We start from the raw sequence: 22,637 nt of genomic DNA, 5'->3' as shown, positions 1-22,637 counted from the left end.
TCTCTTCACTTTGGGACCACTGTTGACCTATTTCCTTAGGTTAGCACTCCACATCAAATTAGTCAGATTAACCGTTGTACAGTTAGATTCAACATTAGAGGGCCAATGTCTAGTAGCAACTGTAACCATTCTGGCATAAATCACTTAAACTAGAACAAACTCCATACTGGAAAATACCATTACAGCACCAGTCTTTAATTTTCAGATTTTACTTCTATCTGCCCAAGGTCAAAATAGTCTCACACATAATTTACCAACTAGTGGCTTTTATAAACATGCTTAAAAGAGAGAAAAGGAACAATTTGTTTGCAGCAAGTATGTAAAACATCCACAATTCCCTAAACAAAACAAATGCTAATGATAGAGGCAGTGTATACTGGAACTTCAGGAAACCAGTAAGAGGAACTTCTTATGCAGGAGAGCAGCATGAAAGCTCTTTTCCCCTGCCCATTTATTAAATACATTGTATCTGGAATTATGGTTTAAAAACATTTTAAATATTAGCATCCAGCAAAGGGAATTCTGAATACCTAAAACAGCAGTAATGCAGCATGATCTATATTTACAAATAATTAATAAACCATCTCCATATGCTTCATCCATAGACCAATTTGCACTGATCTTTCTCCTGTCAAAAACAACAAAGAACCTCTGTCATAATTCTTTTGTTCTTGTTATAAAGAAAACTCAAGAGTCAGTTCGAACACTACTACCCCAACTGTAACATACTAGCCTTCCAATGCTTATCAGACATTAAGGAAAAATTCTTCAGTGATACATGGTGTGAAATTGAAAGTACATGATACACATCATGGACATACACCAATGCCCTTGGAGTTTAGTTTCTTCCTTTATTGTGGTTCCTGTGAGAGTGCACTCTAATTTCTCCTTATTAACACACAGTCTCCACCCACTATTCTCCTTGAATGGAAATTCTTGAAACTTCCAGTGATTCACACCCAAAGGAGATTCTGAAATACAACTTCTTGGGAAATAGCAGCAGCACCCCACCACCACCCTCACAAATAGCTGGCATAGTATAGGAGAACGGAATTGTGGCCTGGAAGACACAAATCACTTTGCTGGGGATACCACATTTTATTTGAATTAGTTCTGACAAGCTACCTAAGCCTGTGAGGTGCTGACCATCATGCATAGTGAGTATTAAAGGCAAGGGAAGGCTAAATCTTTTCAAACTGCACATGTGACTATGCCCACACTACTTCCCCAGATGCCTTCATGTTTCCAGACATGCTCTAGTGCTGGTGGCTGGAGCCACTGGCATCAGAACTGAGGGAGAAGCAGGGGAAACAACAGTCTTCCCACTTTTTGACCCTCCACCTGTCCAGGATATGTTGCGGCTAAGAGCAGTCCTCCACTGAACAGTTTCCCCATCCCCTGGCTGGCTGAGGCAGGACAGTCCATAATTTCACACCAGCTCCCACAGCCACCCTCATGACTCTCTCCAACTCTGTTCTGGCTATGGGAGAGAGCCTTGGAGCCACAGCCTGGCCATGTGTGCGCAGCTGTGGGAAGTGAAGTGGCAGACTCTACACCTACCCCAAGCAAGCTGGGACATGGGCCACAGTCTGGTCATGGCCTTTCAATGGCCAGCAGGTGGAGGGTCCTCCATAGCCCCCCCGCCACCTAGTTGACCATGCAGCTCCAAGACTCCATCCCCACCCCTCAAGTGGGAACCAAGTTGGGGAAAGCTGGGAGGAGGGGCAGGAGGTGGCAGGGCTGGAGGCAGCGGGGCCCTGGGACACAGGCAAGGGGCTGCTTGCCTTCACCTTCACTCAGGAGGAGCCCCCAGCTCCCTCCCCACACTTTGGGAAGGCTCTAGTGGCCTTGCCTAGAGCTGGCCTGCAGCCAAGGACTCTGCAGCACTGGAGCTGATGTTTCTGCCACCTACCCACCCAACCCGTGGACTGGAAGCCACACTGCCCACCTGCCCAGCACACTTGGTTGGAGACACTCAAGCAGCTGGGGTTTGGTGTGGGGCCCCAAGTGCAGGTCAGCTGGGAGCTAGCCTCCGCAAGCCCTTGGTTCACCAGGTGCCTATGCTGTGAACTTCCTCCACTGTGAGGCATGCTAAGCCTCTTGAGGGAGTGGGCTTGTGGATGGCTGATCTTTCATGTTATTCTCTTTATAGTCACCAACCTATTGTTTATTGACCTTTAGCTTGCTGCCACCAAACCCCACAGGTAGGCCTGGAAGGATTTGATTTTCATGGGTGGGGATAACCATCCATTTCATGGCGCGCATGAAAATGTTTCCATTGATGATCAACCTTTATGGGTCAGCAAGATAAGAAAAAAAGTGCTTGAGAACTCATTCAATTTTGGCCTCAGTCTACTTACTTTGTACATTGTAGGCCTGCCCTTGACCTTCTGCTTTCACAGCTTATAACTCTTTGAATCCTAAGGTCTGCTCAACAGCCCAGCCGAGGGATCCTAGCCAATTGGAGTGACAGGCCATGAAGGTGCCAGGCCCAAGGCAGCCACTTCGCCGGCCTTGCCCGTAGGCTGGGCTGCGTCTGCTGCCTGCGACTCATTGTCTGGCTCTCACCTCACAGCTGTGACGACGTCAATCCCTAAACACTGCAGTTCTGAGCCCCCAGGTGGGCTCCGCCGTGAACACTGAACAGGGACCGTGTTTTCACATGCACCGCCCCGTGACCAGCGTCCGGGAACTACTGGGGCCCGCCTCCGTGCGCTCCGGGGTGCCGGAGCCGGTTATTCAAGCATGGCGGCGGGGTGAAGCAGTCGCACACGGCTCCTCCAGCGGCATGGGGACTTCCCAGGCCGAGCCGCCAGGCGGCTGCGAACAGCTTTGCGAGACACTGAGGGTCCTCGCCTACCACTCGCACCCACCCCGAGGCGCTCGGGGCCCTTTACAGCAACGGCTGCAGAAGCCCCCGGGTGGCTTCTGCCAGCGCGCCGCCTCAGGCCTAGGCGCCCTCCGGGCCTGAGGCAACGACCGCGCTCTGGGCTCCGCGAGTGTTAGGCGCCAACTCTAGAATTTCCCCCATCCACACGGGTTAGCCCCACCCCTCCTCTCCTCTCCGCGCGCGCGCTATACAGCCCCGCCCCACTCCGCACGGCTGGGCCCTGCTCCGCCGCCTGCCAACTCCTCCTCGACCCACGTCTCGCCTCAGAGGGCTTCCTGCGGCGGACCAACCAGATCGGCTTCCGCCGGCGGGGCGGGGCGGGGAGGAGCTGGGAAGCGGGTGGTTCAGTTAGAGGCTGCGGCGGAAGGAGAGAGCCCATGGAGGACGCTGACTACTTCGGCGGCAGCGTGGCCGAGTGGGGGGATGATGCGGACGGAGGGGCGGTGAGAGCCGAGGGGGGAAGAGCTAGTGAGAGCAGCGGAGGTGGCTGGTGGCAGCAGTTGGGGGGGGGTACACTCTGACCAGATGTTAATTGCTCAGTGGGGTGTCCCTGCGTGCCCCATCCCTGCCCAACCAGGCCCCCATCGCCACGGGTGACCCCCAGCAGGTGTGAACGACTAGGAGCTCGTTGTGGTTGTGGGGAAGTCACATGTATCAGCTTTAAAAGTACAACTAGCAGGTGCGCAGAGGGCCTGCTGTGGAGTGGCTCGTCTCGCGCTTGGGTTGCTTCGGTCCTGTGACAAAATCGTGACGGGTGTCCCCCAGCCCATATTTTGATTGGGACTGGGAACAAAGCCCTGAACCTCAGGCTTTTAGCGGGACCTCTGGTCACCCCAGCAAAGAGGTAGTGAAATGAATGGGCCTGAACTAACTTTCCCACCCATAGCTTGATGATCATTTGATAACGAATAGGATGTGGTCATGCCCCCATCTCTTTGTGAGTCCGTTGGTGAGGGTGGAGAGCAGCAAGAAAGGGTAGGAAAGATTGCACTGTGCTGCCTGTTTTGTGGATAGTGAACAGTGAGCTTAAGTCTCAAAGGTAATCTGTTTTACGTGCAATAATTAGGAAAAAAACATATCACGGGAGGCTTAGCTGAGCCTGATGCAAAGCATCTTGGGAGGGGAAAGAAGAGCAGAGTACAGAGAGTACAGAAGCTAGCCCAAAGCTTTTACTTTGTAACTGCTTAGGAGTGAACTCCTTTTAAGTGTATCTATCTAAAAACACTCTTAATATTACCCCTAACAGTTTAGTTACAGTTTTTATAAGCTTTCCGTGAAGTGGGGTGTGTGGGTGGAATGATATTGTGACCTAAAATATTTCTCTTGCAAAAATGGCTAAGTACAGTGAAAACATTTCTTTTAGCCACATAAAGATGTGATAGCTATTAAAACAACCCTATGGATTTGCACAGCATTCCACATGAAGTAGCTAATTAGGAAAAAAAGTCTAGAGCCAGCTCCTGCCACTTTAAAACCTAGGAAAGAAATGCTTCCTTTTTGTATGTAGGATGGGATTAGGGTCTCAGCTTGGAATCATCTGCTTCAGTAGACATGGGGTGGAAGGTAGCTGAAATTACACTTTCTGGATACAATTGGGTAAGATGTAGATGAGCTCTCATATAACCAAAGTTTTAGAAAATGGTTGGTTGTTTATGTGGTCAAGTGAAACAAGACTCAGAGAGAGATCCTAGAGGCCTTTTAAAAAGTTGAGTGTCCATTTCCTTTGGAGTCTGGGGGATCTGCAGGATTTCTGCCCCTCATTTAGAGAGTGCTTCCCAGCAGGTTTTTTGTTTCTCTTTAGATAGATGTAACATTTCACAGTATTTTCTCTGTGTCTAGAACTAGGGGGAAGATTTTGTGGGCATGCAATGCCATTGCGGAGCTACCACTGCTTGGGTTATACCTCCTCCTCAACATTTGTTTTCATTTATAGGGTCACCATATTTCCCCATGCTGAATATGGGACACCAGTAAAATTATTTGTATTCAGGTCATGCATCTGAGGAAGTAGGTCTTTGCCCACAAAAGCTTATGCTCCAAAATATCCGGTAATCTATAAGGTGCCCCAGGACTTCTTGTTGTTTTTGGAGATACAGACAAACATGGGTACCCCTCTGATGCTTGTGTTCAAGTGAGTTCAGCTGCAATCAATCAGAACTATGCAGTACAAACATTGAAATTAACATCAAGTGACTGAGACCCTGTTAAAAAGACATACTGTTCAGCTGGAGTCTTTTTATCCATTTTCTTATCTTTGCGTGGGGAGAAGTGAGGCACACTATGATGCATTCCTCTCACATGAGGATAGGCGTGGCCAACTGACCTGATCCAACTCTACCTGCCCAGTGCTGTCTACTCTCTATGCCTGGTGTGTCCCTGGGATAGAGATTCATCTTCTCAAGCCAATGTGTGGGGCAAATAGGGTCACAGGTCCCGTCTCCAGATTTTTGTGGAGTTTCACACCAGAACATGGTCAGCAACAGCCTTTTGGCACTTTGCTGGGGCAGCAGGGATGGGAGCTGCTTCAAGCTATAGGGTGATGGAGTTGGAGGAGAGGGGGGAGTTGGCCTGTGTGTGTGAAGAGGTAATTTCATCTTAGTGCCAAACCACTAGCTTTGCATATCCACCCTCATTGTCATCCACTGGACTGACCCCACCAGTCACTGCTGGTGGGAAAGCAGCTGGTGAGCAGGGATCTGGCCAGCAGCAGTACTGAGGGGAGGAGAGAGACAGAAAATATGGATAGTTTCCACATTTAAGACACTGGTGGGCTTAAATTTGGGATTGTCCCTTTAAAAATGGGATATCTGTCACCTTGCCTCTGAACTCCCACGTCTGTGTGGGTGGGGGATAGAGGGAAGGAGGGATAGAAAGTCTTTGGCGGAACTGGAGTTTGATGGGAGGTGGGGGACAGACCTTGTGGGATGGAGAGGGTATCAATGGCTGTCCTCTGTGGCTGGAACCTGGCTGAGGGACTGGGGAGAGCCCTTCTGTTAGCAGTGGGAGTGCAGTATTAGTTGGCCCTGTCTCTCACCATGCTCCCCACTTCATACTAAGGGATATTTAGAGAGGCTGACTCCCCCTGTTCTGCCTCCATTATCACATCACCAAAGCAGCTTTTGCTGCACATAACAGCACAGGATCTTTCCTGTTGCCCTTCTGAGGGTGTGTTGGTCCGTCAATGCTCCCTCAGTGTCTCTGGTTGCCTGCTTCCTATTTGTCACCCATTGTCATGGTCAGGACAGGCAGAGGTGTTCCTCTCTGTGATCTTCTGGAGTAGAAAATATTTTATGAGGGTTTACAATAACTGTGGTTTCCCATGTGTGATAGCAAAATCTGGCCCTTCCTGAGACCTAGTCCTTGGGATGAGTTCCAAGCAATCATGGTTGATCTTCAGGCCCTACCAATTTCCCTTCACATGACAAATACTTGAGGTCTATTTTGAAAACAAACAAACAAAAAAAAACATTCTTAATTGCTACTTTTGGTGCCTGGATTTATTCACAGTTGATGCTGAAAAAGTATAAAAGAAGGACACATCCTATTCAAAGAGGTTTAGAATCTAATGGCTTGATTCTACAGTTGCAATATTATTGATATTTATGGTTTGATTATACTTGTTTCCTTAAAAATAAATTCTTTTCCACTAAGTAACAGAGAGAAACCCATGCTCACCTTGATATTTTTTCCCCTGATGTGTCCACCTTGATTACTGTTTTTGGTTCTGTGTGCCTTAAATATTGAGTCTATTCTGGTATGGCTATGGTCTGAAGAAGTGGGTCTGTCCCTTGAAAGCTTACCTAATAAATTATTTTGTTAGCCTTTAAAGTGCTACTTGACTGTTTTTTTCTTTCCCACTAAATGTAGTAGGTGTAGAAATAAACTCAGATTAGATGTTGTGCTTTCTGCTATGGAAGGCATTTGTTATTGGAAATCTTGGGATGGGCAGGTACACCTCTCTGAGCATCAGACGAGATATATAAAATGTAAATAGCTCAGTAGAAAAAAGTAAAAGAGAAATAATTGCTCTGATTTTGTGTTTGTAAACACAACATTGTGTTTGTAAACAGCAGGATGATGAGTATGGAGAAGGCGAAGATGATGCTGAAGTCCAGCAAGAATGTTTGCATAAATTTTCAACGCGAGATTATATAATGGAGCCATCTATATTTAACACTTTAAAAAGGTGAGTATAAAACATTGTGATATCTAATATGTTGCAGTAGTGTTTTTTTTCCTAAGAAAAAAGGGTGCTGGAACTCAGCTGCGGGTTCCCGGAGGTGGGGAGGGGGAAGTGGTGTGTGCTGGAACTCCATTCCGACATGTTCTACCAGAAAAAAAGCTCTGTGTTGCAGGTAAGAGAAAATGTGTGAAAATGATACATGAGTAGATTTTTCTGCCGTTAAATAGGGGTGAGGTACTTTTTGTTTGTTCAGTTAATTTTGAAATTAACTGCCTTTTTACTTTTGAAATTAACTGCCTTTGTTAGGTATTTCCAGGCTGGTGGCTCTCCAGAGAATGTTATCCAGCTGTTGTCAGAGAATTATACTGCAGTGGCACAAACTGTAAATCTCCTGGCAGAATGGCTCATTCAAACAGGTTTGTCATTTTTCTTAATAAATTAGAAACCCCAGAAACTCTTAGCAGATATAACTTTGATCATACCCAAAAGGTGAATGATGCCCAACCTGCTATTTTAAATTTATGTGACCTAAATTCATTTTTTTGCCTTGAATGCAAATGTACCTGAAAAGAATATTCTTTTACTTCCACTTTTGTGTAATTATGCGGGAGCTGCCTAACAGAACACAGTTGTACCCCAGGAATGAGTGAGGTAGTGTGGTGATGAATAAGAAAATAGTAAATTTATAACATGAAGGGAGCTATTGTATGTTAGACTTTCTGCGTTTAGTCTATTATTTTGATTCCATGTACATAAAATAGCTTTTGGGTGGTGTTAAGATAGATACTATAGAAATACCTAACATGTTGTTATAGCATAACATAATTAATGTTCATTTAATTCCAGCCTATTTTTTGGGGAACAGATGAAGGTACAGTTTTGTAGATGCAGTTCTCTTTCATATCCAGTATTGTATCATCTGAAAGTCTCAAATAACCTGCATTTAACTATGAGTAAATTTTAGTTACATTTTCCTTAAGTACAGTATAGTAAAAGTAAATACAAATAAATAAAGCAAATACAGTATGTTTACAGTGTACAATAATACTGTTGTACTCTGTATACATTTTTTCGTTTCTTAATATCAATCTTTTTTTTTAGTGTTGTGTGTTGCTTGGTATACCTTTCTATTATCCAGAATATTTGAATATCTGGGAACCTCAGTGTCCCGAGACTGCCAGATATGACAGAGTTTACTGTAAATTCTTTACCGTCAATTTTTCTGGGATTTCTACAGCACTGCCACTCAAGGGGCAACTTCACAGTAAATTTTGTTGGATCTTTGCCACAGTGTAATGGGGAGGTGAAATCTATACCTGTATAGATTCAAATATAACTAGTATAAAAAGAACACGTGCATACTGTTAGAAATGCCTTAAGTCATTGGAATCACAGACGGATACTACATACTTCATTACACATTACTCAGAAAGATACTTGGAAGGCTGGTGGGCATGTATTTTAACCTATCGTATGGGAAGCAGCTGTCTTTTAGTTTGTAGCCATGTAGGTTCACTCTCTATTTTCCATATGTTTTCTTGTGAGTGGACAAAATATTGAAATGTACTTACCAGCTTATTTAGGAATCTCATAAATGTCAGTGCCCAGCTTGCTTGCATGAGCAGCAATGATAAGCTGGGGAAAGAATTCTTGTGTAACCTATGTATATATTTGCCTGAGCTCCTACACAAAGCTGCTAGAGCTGCATCTGAGTAATTCAAAATCCTTCAAAACTGATATTGCTTGTTATCCCTATTTTTGGTTTGAATACTGTCTCCTTTTCTGCCTCTTAGTTAATTTGTTAAGTGGTTTCTGTTTTTAGAAATTTCAAGGAGTTGCTACTACTCTGACAGTTTAGATTCTTCACAGCGATATTTCTTTCCTTGCAGGTGTTGAACCAGTGCAGGTTCAGGAGACTGTAGAAAACCACTTGAAAAGTTTACTCATCAAGCACTTTGACCCTCGGAAAGCAGATTCTATCTTTACAGAGGAAGGAGAGGTAATGCATAGACAGTACATGGCTAAGTACACACCAGCTGCTCAGTGGCCATATTCAGGGTTGCCATAGTCAGACGTACTGTGTCTTCAGCATTGTGATGTCGTACCTCTTTAGAACAGGGATGGGCAAAATGCGCATTGCAGTCTGGATCCAGCCCGCCGCCATCCTATGGTCCAGTAGGAGCCTGAGGCAGGATCCCTGCCTCCCAAATGCTGCTCAAAGCAGCTGGCTGGAGGGACAAATGTATGTGGTGCTGCTTGCTGTGTGCCCACCCCAAAGCTCCCATTGGCTGGAAGCCAGCCAATGGGGGCTGCCTGGGCCATTCAGGCACAGGCTGTGTACGGAGAGCCCCATTTCCTCCAGGGGCACATGGCATACAGAGCTGGTCAATTTGAGGGACATGCAGAGGCACAGCAGCCAGAGAGCCTGCCTGAGGGTCCTGCTGGACTGCTAGATGGGAGCTGCCTAGGGTAAGTGTCTGCCGTCCAGAGCCTACACCTGGCATCCTACCCCCTCACACACTGCAACTCCCTGGCACATGTCACAAATCAAACCCTCTGCACCCTGTACTGTTATTCTTTCGCAGACCCTGAACCCCAGTCCCATGCCCTTGGTCACACACCCCTTCTACCCTTGGTCGCAAACCAAACTTGCAATCCTTCCTGCACCTCTGCCCCAGACCCTGCACACACAGCCCCCACCTCTCTCTCTCTCCTCCCGCCCCCCACCCACCTGGGCCCTCATTGTAGACTTCAATCCCCTACTCCATGTCACAGCCACTTTCTTCGCCCACACCTGACCCCCTACCCCAAGCTCCTTTCAGCATCCAACCTCCACCCAGACTCGACACCTTCTCCATTTAATATACTAGAAGAGTGCGACCCTGGACCACTGACAAAATTGTGGCACTGCTTTAAAAAGTTGCCCGCCCCCGCTTTAGACCAAAATCAATTTGGCCTGTGGATTCAGACACTGGGGAAGGAAACTGTAGCTCCTTTAATACTTTTTCTGAAACTTAGTCTGTTAAAATTACTCTGCATATCTGAGAAGCCTTGTAGGTTCATGTAGGGGAAACTGCTCAATGTTAAATGCATTTTATTTTGTAACAAGGTTTCCAGTTAGCTGTTTCTTTTTCAAGTCCCTTGAAAGAATGCATGTAAAAATCTTACTCCAGATAACCTTAAGAATGGAATCTGTCAGATTCCATAAAGGTTTAGACTGAATTTTTTATGGCACTGTAAAGCTGTGTTTTTCTGTCCCTGTAATTTTTGCAGACTCCAGCTTGGCTTGAGCAAATGATAGCACATCCGACATGGAGAGATCTTTTTTACAAACTGGCTGAAGCTCATCCTGACTGCCTAATGCTTAATTTTACTGTCAAGGTAATTGATACTGGCCTTTAATAAATAAAAGTAATTGATTCGCTAGTAAACTAATTTCTTCCTCCATTACTTGTCAATTATAATCTTAATTTCTTGGGCATTCATATTAGTACTATTTATTATATTGTTAAATTTGTGCACTTTGAGTGTCTATTTTCTGTTGGAATAATGTTGCAGATTGCATGTTGGAAATATTTTTCTTTCAGGTTGGCATAGTTAAATCAAAGATCAAAAACAGTAATCTACATGTGTGATTTTAGCCAGAGTGAGCCATCCTCATTATGACTGCCATGTGGTGGAACTTCTTTAAAGAGAAGTTGGTGTTTATGAAAAATAATGTACTGAGAGCTATAGGATTCTGTTTAGTTGAAGATCTGTTTGTACAGATGTCCTTAGTAGAGGCTTCATCACAGTGTACTTCAGCCTGTTTTTAGAAAGTTCTCTTACTGTCAAGGGACCCATTCTTGATTGCCTACTTTAAATCACTTACAAGGGTTCCAGTGGTTATGTTTGTTTTTGTGTTGTGAAGGGAAACTGAGTGAGAACCAACCCATTTCATGTCTGATTAACTTTTTATTTTTAAATATGTAATGTATCAAGAAATAGTCTCCTGGCTTTCCTATATGCACATAGCCAAGCCAAAAGACTAACTGCTTCATGCACTTTTTTTGTGTAAAGTTTTAAAGGTAACTTAGTGATCCCAGATAGCAAGAGAACACTCAGTTAAGAAGCTTAGTTCATTTCAAGGGTGATTCTTTTACATTTTATATGAACTGCATTAAATTATCAACTCATGACATAAGAAGACCCTTTACTGAATTACATGCTCATTCTCTGAGAAGTGGAAGTGCATTGTTTTATATTATGTATGTAGTTTTTATCTTTTTCCCCAGAAAGTATATGACTTTAGGTTTATCCACCAGCCATGATGTTTATTTTTTTTTTCAGTCAATACCTTGATTGACTGATTATTATTTTTTGTATTGTCTGGATTTCATGGTTTGAATCATAGGATTGGAGGGGACCTTGAGAGATCCTCTAGTCCAGTCCACTGCACCCAAGGCAGGACTAAGTATTATCTAGACCACCCCAATAGGTGTTCATCTAAACTGCTGTTAAACATCTGCAGTGATGGAGATTCCACAACCTCCTTAGGTGATTTATTCCAGTATTTAACCACCCTGACACCCCACAGTGAATGGAGAGAATCATTTAGCCTTCTGTGCAGTGTAATTTCATCCAGTCTTGCTAAGATGTGCTGAATACAAAAATAATTCTTAGTGTTATTTATTGTTGTAGCTCATATCTGATGCTGGTTATCAAGGGGAAATAACCAGTGTCTCAACAGCATGTCAACAATTAGAAGTGTTTTCTCGAGTGCTACGAACTTCTTTGGCTACAATTTTAGATGGAGGGGAAGAAAACCTTGAGAAGAATCTCCCAGAATTTGCTGTAAGTGTCTTCTATACCTTTTCTCAAAAGAGATCTCACTGCGTCTCTGGTGATGAGGGAGGTGAAGAAACTTCAATGTGTTTTCAGAATGTTGTGAAATGCTTATGAAGTCTTATTTATGCCATCCAAAGAAATTATAGACCAAGAGTTGTAAATAAAAATAATTTGTTGTTCAGAGTATTTGTCCACCAGTTATATAGATCTGGAAGGATGTTGGCTATCATGCAGAGCCTCAGGGCAGCAACTCTTGGAAGTTCTTCAGTATCCAACAGGGCATTTGATTTGAATTGAAGTGTTTTGGAAACTTTATTTGAGGTAACAGAATTTGTGTGTATCATTTTCTACTAATAAAATGACAGACTTTATAAGAGTTTGTGTTGTCTAGGAGAGGATTGGGCACTACAAGACCCATTTTTGGGGAGGAAGTCTGGGATTCGGAATTTGCTGTTATTGCTCTGTTACTAAATTAAATCTCATTACTTAGGTTTTACACCTTTGACAGCCTTGTAGTAAAAATGCTGTTTGTGTTGTGGAATTGCATGTACTTCCCCTAGTAAGGAGGATGTGCTAATTACTTCCTCCATTATCAGTCATTTGAAGTTACTCTCTTGGAGAGAAATATATATACTGATTCAAATTGGGTTCTGACAGACCAAAAAAAGCTTCTGAATAAAAGCCTGGGGTTTAATCTGCCTTAGAGCTGTCTTCCTATTCCAGCAAATGGAGAGGGCCCCAGTGCTTAGGGGAGGGTTGAAAGGACTTGGCCAAGTTGGGCCTCATAAGATCATGTGCTTGTTCCGAAGCTCTGATGAACATGTCATCACAAAGATGGAATATTAAAAGACTGCACCTGCCAAAACACATGAGAGAGTTAGGATGAACTGTGGTAAGCTTATTAGCATGCATGTCTTTTATTATTTTCTCTTAAGAATAGAGTTGGCTTGTTTAGAAAGGATTGTATGGTGATTTATATCTGAAGCCATTACACTATTACCTGTTCTGAAGAGAAAGCAAGCAGATGTCCTAGGGCTCCTTTCTGTACCACAAATTATACAATAAAGTTAAGATGGCTGAGCAGAAACGGGAGAGATGGATATGTCCACCCTAATACATGGGTTTTTTCCTGCTAATTATTGTATTGAGGGTTCGATAGCTTACTGTTAATTCATTCTCTAAATTTAGTGAGAAAAATCAATGGACAGCCATGAAAACTAGCAATTGGGTGAAGGAGAGAGAATTACAAGGAACCTTTTATGTTGGTTGTAAAGTGAAGCAGGAACCATAGATATAACTTGACCTGAAATAGCATCACATACACAGATGTCATACTGCACTTGATTTTCTATGGTACAGGTTAAAACTCCAAATCGAGCATTCTCTCATCTGGCAGGACCATTTATCTTGCAGGACTAGATTATTCTAGGGCTGGGAAAAGGAAGGGGCAGCCAGACCCACAGCAGGAGTCCAGAGCAGGGGAGTCACAGCTGCTCTGGAGGTAAAGTCGGGGGAAGGAGGAGGGCAGAAGGAACCAGGGAGCCTGAGCTGGGAGCAGCAGCAGGGGGCAATGGCCCAGGCTGGTAAGCTGGCACCTCGTTCCCGGGGCTGGTTGGGAAGCTCCAGACCCAGGAAGCTGCAGCCCAAGCTGCATGCAGGAAGCCGTGGACCCTGAAAGCTGCAGCTTGAGATTGGTGGCTGGGACCAGGAGCAGCCAGCTGGGGAGCCTGTGCAGGAGGAGAGGGGATTGGGAAGCTGTGTGCAGGGAGCTCAGGGGCTGAGGCCAGCAGGGGGCCAGAATTGACCACCCTGGTCTGGCAATATCCCCGGTTCAGGGTGCTGGAGCAGGGAGGTTGAACCTGTGTCACCTTTCCATTTATGTCTTAATCAGTTATTTAGCACCATGACTAAACCTTGCTGTTACTATTAAGGCAGGGGTCTGCAGCCTGTGGCTCTTTAAGGACTTCTTTGTGGTGCCTAACACTATAATTGCAAAATAAAAATATATCCTCCTGATTATTTTTGATAAACAGTGGCTATCTAAAAGTCCAACAATGAACAACTCACATCTAAATAGCAAACAATATATGATCTCAAAATGTTGAATAACTCCCCTTTTAATATGTGCAATGCATTGCAGGGTACTGTATCTGTGTGTTTATCGTGCTAACAGCCTTGATTTTGAAAGGGAAAAGGAGGCTTGCAGCTTTCTTGCTGTGAAGGGCAACATGCATTTTAAGAAAGAAAACTAAAATTAAATGTGTAGTACAAATGGCATAATTAAAGTGGATTAGGGAGTGAAAGTCAGGAAGATATTAGAAACACATGTAAAGTGTAAGTAAATAAAATATGCAGAAAGTTTGTGAATGTCTTGCAGTAAATGTGTATTGCATTACAAATCATTGTGTGTGCCTTGTTCTTAAGAGGGTTACAAAAAGTATGGTTTGATGTTATTTATTAAGGACCATCTTGTATTCACATGCATTGTGGCTCTTGAATTATTGAGTTTTTACCGAATTGGAAAAAAAAGGCTTTTCTTGGTATTTTGGTTGCCAATCCCTGTATTAAGGCAATATGTTTGTTAAAAGGTGACACAGATTTTTCAGATTGGCCAATAACATTTCTCTAAATGTTTTCACAGAAAATGGTTTGCCATGGAGAACACACATATCTCTTTGCTCAGGCTATGATGTCCATATTAGCCCAAGAAGAGCAAGGTGGATCTGCTGTGCACAGGATTGCTCAGGAAGTTCAGCGATTTGCTCATGAGAAGTAAGTCTTTGTTAGTTTGTCCTTCTCATACAAGTAGAATTTCACTAGTAAAAGTGTGGTAAATCACAAAATGTCTGCTTTGCCCTTTCCTGATTGACAAAGAGCATTCCTAGATTTCTTCATCCTGCTCATAGTAGGATAAAGCTGCATGGTAAGAGAATTGCTCTGGTGCGGTCAATAAACAGATGTCTACAGAGCAACAAAAGAGCCCTTTGTCCTGGATCAGGATACCTGAATTAGCAATTATGAAAGAATTAAGTAATGATGTTCTGGCTGTGTAAAAACTTGTTAAAATATCCTACGTAAATTTTGTTTCCTAGTTGGTCTAGCCACATTTGTATTATCTCACTGGGGAAAGGATTCAGTCTTTAAGGCTGCCTTCTGCATGCTCAGTGACAAACACTGATTATTCTGGCTGTATGTTTGAGGCTAAAATTAACATGCTTGAGTTTCTTGCTCTTTACCAAGAGGCCATGATGCCAGTCAGATCACTCTAGCCCTGGGTACTGCAGCCTCCTACCCTCGAGCATGTCAAGCACTTGGAGCCATGTTATCTAAAGGAGCGCTGAATCCAGCAGACATCACGGTCCTGTTCAAAATGTTTACAAGCATGGACCCACCTCCAGTAGAACTGGTTTGTAATTAGCTCTTTATACTGTAAAGTTTTCTTTTTATTTCTGTGTCATTAGCATCTTAAGGCCTTAATCAGGGCTTCAGGAGCCATTCCGTAATGTGCTATACAAACACCCAAATAAGAGATGATAATAAGGTCTGCACCTAGCTAGCACTCAGTTTCTCAGCACAGAGTAAGAGATACAGAAATGTGGAAAAAATGTATAAGGCCAAACTTTGAATAGTGATTTACAATTTTGTGTCCCCAGTCTGTTACTGGCTCAGTTAATTACAGGTACAAATGATGCTGTTTAGATTTCTAGCTAACCAATTACGTGTGGAGTTTAAGTAATAAGAAAATTTAAATATCTAAATGATGTTGTCCATGCTACTCATTGTACCTTCCACTTTGTGCCAGTGGTTTTATTTGGTCCCCTTTAAAAATATAATCCGTTCAACCATCTGGTTGGTCTCTAATAAAAAAAAAATATGTTATCAAACCTTATTCTTTAGGTGTACACTAGAGGCAAATATTATTTATTTGATGCTTTTTAATCTGTTGCATTAATGAAACACTGCATTTCCTTTACAGATTCGTGTACCTGCCTTTCTGGACCTTTTCATGCAGTCACTATTTAAGCCAGGTGCTAAGATCAATCAGGACCATAAACACAAGTATATCCACATATTAGCATATGCAGCTAGTGTAGTGGAGACATGGAAAAAGGTAACATTAAATTTTTTGACTGAGCAGATATTCAAGTTAATGCATTAATGTAAATGTATTTAAGGAAAATCCAGATATTCAAAGTTGCATCATTGTTTAGGTTGAAATTAGTGCACCTGACTTTTCAGAAGAATTAAATATTCCCAGCTCCAACTGGAGGAGAGAGAGGAAAAAAAACATGAAACTCCAGGTCTTCTGTGGATTAGGTCAGCAGAGTAAAAGTTTGGAATTATATGTTTGCCATTATATCTTATACTTGCAATTAGAGTTCTGTGCTAGAAAATCTGAACTCTCCTTTTAGAAGCAAGCTTATTTAAAATTATGAAAATAATCTTTGTAGTCATACAAGAGAAGCATTCTTAGTACTTTACGTTCATCTGTGCTTTTGATACGTCACAAATTGTATACGTTTCAGAATTGAAAACCTAAAGCTGTGAGAGACAAATCATATAATAATTCTTTCCCTAAACAGCCAATAGTTTCCTGTAAATTCACACCTCTTGCATTCAGAGCATAATTCTGAAATATTTTCAGAACAAGAGAGTGAACATAAACAAAGATGAACTGAAATCAACTTCAAAGGCTGTTGAAACTGTTCACAATCTGTGCTGCAATGAGAACAAAGGAGCTTCAGAGCTGGTTGCAGAGCTGAGCACCCTCTATCAGTGCATCAGGTAGGTAGAAGATCTGTTCCTGAGCTGCAACTCCTTTCTCTTAACACGAAAGTTCATTTTACATTGTAAACAAATAGTGTAAGATGCAGCTGGCTGTTTTTTAGCATTCCTGGCTTTAGAGGAATGTTATTTAGATGTTGGCTTCTGTCTTTTCTTGCATCTCTTGTGTCTGGCCACATTTATGCAGTTGTTAGCCGATGGCCAGATAATGAGTGGTCTGTGAGCCTTATCACATCCGAGTCTTTAACTGCTAGGACCAGCAGTCCCTTTGCAGCGGGCAGCCAAAGTGGCTGACAGATGCCTCAGAGATCTACCCGAGTCTTTAACTGCCAGGACAGACAGTCCCTTCACAGTGTGGCTGACGGGTGCCCCAAAGGTTGGTGCAGAGAGCTCATTCCACCCGAATCTTTAACTGCTAGCACAGACTGTCCCTTCGCAGTGAGCAGCCAGGGAGGCTGACAGGTGCCCCAAGGGTCTGCTCCGTGGAGGCAGCACGACTCAGCCTTTATTGCACCTTACCACTGACCAGGCTGATATAGCCAAACTGGCTAAGGTTCTTTGTTTGTGTTCGGCCGAGTTACAGTAATTAGAAGGAGTCAGGCTGGAGCTTAAATGGTTACTATTTATTAAAAGACAGAAATAAAATCTTAATGGTTACAAGGTTATTGCTTTATCTTTGTAACTACTAGTAGGATGACACATATGACATGCCAATTAGATTACAACTGAAAAGTTACCCATTTGAGGACCAGACACCTCAGCCTAAAGAGCTCTTACTATTAAATGTGCACAAAAGTACATTGCAGGTATAATTCTCACCCCTGCGTCCTTCGACTCCTGGCGTAGCCAACATCGTTCACTGAATCTCTCGGGAAGAACAATGTGAGGAGGGCGTCCCTTGGGTCCTCGGGAGATAAAGATCTTACCCGACCAGCAGGTATAGGTAATTGGAGCTCAGTTAGAGTGGTCTGCCGGGCCCTTCTTTATACCCCTTGGGTCATGCACATTCTTCCTTATCTAAAGGTACTGATTGTACTGGTTCGTCTTTGTGACGCCAGTTCTTACAAGGCAGTTGCAATTTAATTTACACTTGTAAGATAGAGATAACCAAATCATTAAAACAGGACAATATTTTCATATGTGCGGGAGATTCCTCTTCTGGGATGACGTGTGGGCGTATCAAATATCAGTACCAGCCAAGGGCAGTTTGGGGCCCTGTGGTCAACAGCTAGCCTGTTAGCCCCCTTGTCTGTATTCTTCAGTCCAGGGTCATGCTGACACAGCACATCTGTGTTTTGAAGCATCAAAAGACTGGGCTTGAGATAAGCGCATCTGTGCTTTCAAACATTCTAAGAGTGTGCTGTTTCTTTGTGCTTTGTGCTCAGAGGCACCTAAAAGGGGCAAGATGGAATAGAACCAGGGGGATTCTGTCTGGCTGCAGCAGTGTAAACAACACTGGAACTCCAAATATACCTCATCAGGATCAGTCTGTAATCAAGTTGTCTTGGTTTACCTCCCTCTTACTACTCTATTCCCTAAACTGAAATGTTCTGTATTGTGGAAGACTGCATATTTGTCCAGTTGGAAGGAGATGAATCACACTAGAGTCATTTTTTTCTACTTAACGGATTTTTCTAAGTATAGAGATCCTTTCTTTGCAACATACATCCCAGTTCCCCTTCACCTCCATCCCAGTCCTCCACAAAGTCTGAGACGTCTGACCTTGAGTCATCTGACTAAAATTTTTAGGCCTGGTCAGTCTTAGAGTAGATTAACATGGAGAGAGATCTTCAGGCACATTTTATATGGGAAGTACCATTCTTCACCCCTGCCTTAGCAGACAAACTTTTTATGTTGGGCCCCGCTTTTCACCCCTGCAGTTATCCAGGGCACCCCACAAACCTGTGGGAGGACCAGAGGAAGGGATTCAGAGGGGGTGCTTGGGAAGGGGTTGGGATGCTGGGGAAGGAGGGTGCTGAGGGCTCCAGAAGGTGTCCTGAAGAGGGAGGGCTGTTTGAGGGGAGGACCTCAAGAAGGTATGTGGGGTACTCAAGGTGTGCCCCAAAGCAGGAGCAGTGCTTGGGGGCATGTCTCAAAGGGACGAATCCTGGGGCTCAGCTGTATCACCACCTCCGCCTCATAGGTGTTGCCCTTGCTGTACTAATGGCCATGGAACTTGGTGCTGCTGTAGAGAAGGGAGGTGGTGAGCCTGGGCTGCACCATGCTGATGGGCAGTGGTGCACAAGGTTGGCAGCATCCCTGCACTCCTGCAAGCAGCGCTCACTCCATGCCAGCACCTCAGAGGGGGAGGGATCCTGGGATCCAGCATGACACACACTGTGGGAACTAACACAGCCACTTTGCTGAGCTGAGAACTTGCTGGCTGCCCCTGCCACGTGGTTCAGGGCCTCTGCACATTCTGATTTGGACAAGTGTCACTGTGGTGGGGGTCCACCATTCCCACTGGTCACCATGCTCCCTTGGCAACAGCAGTGGCGAAGGCCATGGGGGTGAAAGCTGCAGGGGGAGTGGAATGCCACTTGCTGCACCCCACCTTATGAAATGTCGTGTCTCCCCCCCCACTTTTCACACCCCTCTGCTAAGGGAGCATTTTCTTGAAGGGAAAAGAAGTTTCTCCAGGCTGAGTATCTTCTTTTACTTTATTAATGGAGCCTTCTCTGAATATGCTGGTAGCAGGAAGAGTATTTTTTTTTCCTCTGTAAGTTAAATATGAAACTTTCAGCTAGACTGTAGGCAAGACTAAACTGCACTTCAGAATAGAATATCTAAAAGCATGTTGTCAGATGGATTTTATTCTATTTAGGTTTCCTGTGGTAGCAATGGGTGTATTAAAATGGGTGGACTGGACGGTGTCAGAACCACGATATTTTCAGCTTCAGACGGATCATACTCCCGTGCATCTGGCGTTACTGGATGAGGTAAGATTTTAAGGGGCATGAGGCTGGATGATGCTCATGGCAACGTTTAGGTTTGTGAGTGAAATGATTCTAAGGTCCTAATTCAAAGTGCATTGAAGTTGCCCACTGGATTACTTCAGTCAGTTTACTGCAACCTAATAAACTTACTGAATTGGGTCCATCTCAGTATCCTAAGTAACAGCTTGGTACCATGTGATGGGATTTCCTTGGGCAAATCCCACTGAGTTGACAACTGTTAGACACCAAGGAGTTGAATGGCAGTTTTGTACATCCATTCCAGAAGGATTTCTGTATTGAGCACTGGATCAATAACTGAAAAATAAACCTGCTTGAATATCTGTCTTTTAAATTGGAAGTGCTGCATGTCTTACCATTGCCTCATGTTTGCAGATCAGCACATGCCATCAGCTGCTACATGCCCAGGTTCTGCAACTTCTTGTCAAGCTCTTTGAAACAGAACATTCCCAGCTTGATGTCATGGAACAGGTGATACTTAAATAGTTTGTTCTTTGTGTTGCTCCTTAGCTGCTAGTCAGACTCTTGTTGATTGATCGTGCTTCCCCACCATTCCCAGTGAAGCTTGCTTGAGGAATATTGTATCATAAAAAAATTATGTGATAAACTGAATTGATAGGGATAAACAATATGATCTTTTCAGTCTAGAAAGTGATTCAAATTCAAGTGCATGATGGACTTTTCCTTGTCGTTTCAGCTGGAATTGAAGAAAACACTTCTGGATAGAATGGTTCATTTACTCAGTCGTGGATATGTCCTACCTGTCGTCGGTTATATTCGCAAGTGTCTGGAGAAACTAGACACGGACATCTCGCTCATTAGATACTTTGTTACTGAGGTCAGCTTCTCCCTTTCATTCATGTAGCTCTTGTTGGTTTTGGTTTTGGTTTTATTGGTTTTGAAAAGGGACAGCTAACACAGGCAGATGAATTTTCATGTAAATTTTATATCTTTTTTGATGAGACAGCTGACAGAGATTGGTAACAGCTGATTTTCTAATTTAGGTTACGTCTGCACTATCCTGGAAATGCTCTCCTGTTGACCTTCCCCAGTATGGACAGTCAAGTTAGCCAAACACAGATATGTTGATTTTAGCTATGCATTTGCTGTAGTTGGAGTTGCGTATCTGTGGTCAACTTACTTTGCCTAGTGTATATGTAGCCTAAATACTTCAAAACTTATCAGATTCTGAAAGGTGTACTGAGCGCTGGATGCTCACTAGAATAAGTCACACTGTTTTCAGAGGGCATAATGATGTAAACAGGTTTGTCTGCAACATCAGCAAGCTGTGTATCTCTGGATAGAGGTAGTACATGGTGTAAGTTCTGACTGGAGACTAGACACGTGAAAAAATATGAATGAATAACATATCACTAGTTTGATTTAATGAAGGAGGATAAAACAAGTCAATCTACCAGTCATCAAACTGGAGCAGTAATCCATAGTTCTCTGTATTCTCAGGTTCTGGATGTAATTGCTCCTCCGTATACCTCAGATTTTGTGCAGCTTTTCCTTCCAATCTTAGAGAATGAAAGCATCGCAGGCACTATTAAAACAGAAGGTGAACATGACCCAGTCACAGAATTCATAGGTAAGAAGTTTGTTCCCTCTCCATTCCTTCACATACCTGTTATATTCTGAAGGTATTTGAAGTGGGAGATTACATTTAGTTTCCTTTTCTTCTTAAAGATCCATGTGGAGATTTTCCTTTAACCAGAGATGACTAGATGCAGCTCCTCTAAAGGTTCTTCACCAATGCTTCTAGAGAGGTTTCTGCATAGCAGTGCAAGTCCCTTCCTATTGCCTCCTTAGTGCACTCGTGCCTTAGACCAAAAAGGGACAATTTGTTCCCTAGATTTGAACTTGGCTGATTGTCAAAAACAGTTTATATAATGCGGACATTGCATATGAAAGCAGTAATAATGAAAGCTTGTTGAAAACATTTTTAATTTTTTTTTCTTTAAGCTCATTGCAAATCTAACTTCATTATGGTGAACTAAGGAAGTGAAAAAACAAGAACCCCAAAGCACCATGAATACTGAGATTATGGACAATCATTTATTTGCCATGACCACCAGCAGTAGGGTTCTGGAACTGAACAATACAATGGTAACAGACAAGGAAGAAGGGTAGAGATGCATGCTAATCCATATTACACAGTAACTCTGAACTTTATTCTGGAAATCTTCTATTTCCTTTTGGAGAAAGGGTCAATCCGTAAGTGGATTAATGCTTCAGGATATCTGTATTACAAAAATCAATTCACCAGCCTAAGCACATGACTAATAGTCGTGTTTCACGGAATGTTTTTTCAGTGACCTACACAGCTTATAGAAATTTCTTCTACTCATCTTGTGCATGTATATATATTGTATTCAAACACACACTTGAGGTAGACATATAATTGATTTCCATTCTTCAGTCTCTTATTTATAAGTGGAAACCTCCTTCCACAGATGCATTTCTCGTGACTGTAACCCTGTATGTTGCAGGCTATGGTAATCAGTTAGTTCTGTATTGCAGGGAATCCATTACGATTTTTCTTGCCATTAGTTTCCAGGGGTGAGTATTCTGAATATCCTACAAATTACCTTCTGGAAGAACTATATGTTGTGGAGCATAAACTGCATTCAATAATCAGGGCTAGTTTTCCAGTGATAATACAAATCCTGGGTGAAAGCAGCCTTGTTTGGAATTTTTTTTTATGACTGTGTTAAACATTACTGGTAAGTTTCACTACCATGTCAGAATTGGTACTGTAGTTAAATTATTTGAATATACATAAATAGGATGTAGCTTTCTTACCACTTTAGCATGTACTAACTCAGTGTGGAGGAGTGGAGTGGGAATAAACAGCTGAGATTCTAAACTGTTTTTTCATAAGCAGTATTTGGACACAGACCTCTTTTATGCATTATATGATTAGTCTTTTTAAACATAACTGTTGTGGTGGTTTTGTTCTGTTATTTCACACACTGAAACGTGCAGGAAAAAATGG

General features: G+C 43.1%; 1 protein-coding gene across 2 annotated transcripts; it reads left to right on the top strand.

Annotated features, from left to right (window-relative positions):
- The first annotated feature begins 3,219 nt into the window (after positions 1–3,219).
- On the top strand, positions 3,220–22,583 carry NELFCD (negative elongation factor complex member C/D). Of its 2 annotated transcripts, none has more exons than XM_075011777.1 (15): positions 3,220–3,333; positions 6,961–7,076; positions 7,380–7,489; positions 8,963–9,072; positions 10,347–10,454; positions 11,754–11,906; positions 14,542–14,672; positions 15,141–15,306; positions 15,877–16,011; positions 16,546–16,685; positions 19,510–19,624; positions 20,015–20,110; positions 20,337–20,477; positions 21,101–21,230; positions 21,329–22,583. In XM_075011777.1, the coding sequence occupies exons 1-15, from the start codon at positions 3,268–3,270 to the stop codon at positions 21,364–21,366; spliced, it is 1,755 nt and encodes a 584-aa protein (XP_074867878.1). In that variant the 5' UTR covers positions 3,220–3,267; the 3' UTR covers positions 21,367–22,583. The 2 variants fall into 2 exon arrangements, with proteins under 2 accessions (XP_074867878.1, XP_074867879.1); XM_075011778.1 differs by having other exon boundaries at positions 21,605–22,582.
- The last annotated feature ends 54 nt before the right edge of the window (positions 22,584–22,637 follow it).

Source organism: Carettochelys insculpta, chromosome 17 (genome assembly GCF_033958435.1).
Source record: "Carettochelys insculpta isolate YL-2023 chromosome 17, ASM3395843v1, whole genome shotgun sequence".
Taxonomy (NCBI): Eukaryota; Metazoa; Chordata; order Testudines; family Carettochelyidae; genus Carettochelys; species Carettochelys insculpta.
The sequence above is the reverse complement of the archived record's forward strand: the minus strand, read 5'-3'. Positions and strand labels throughout refer to the sequence as shown.

What these genes read in the sequence shown, in the direction of transcription:
- NELFCD (XM_075011777.1), top strand. Translation starts at nt 3,268, where the DNA reads ATGGAGGACGCTGACTACTTCGGCGGCAGCGTGGCCGAGTGGGGGGAT. An exon ending in TCTTTACAGAGGAAGGAGAG is followed by an intron (nt 9,073 to 10,346) that starts GTAATGCATAGA and finishes TAATTTTTGCAG; the next exon opens with ACTCCAGCTTGGCTTGAGCA. An exon ending in ACCCTCTATCAGTGCATCAG is followed by an intron (nt 16,686 to 19,509) that starts GTAGGTAGAAGA and finishes TATTCTATTTAG; the next exon opens with GTTTCCTGTGGTAGCAATGG.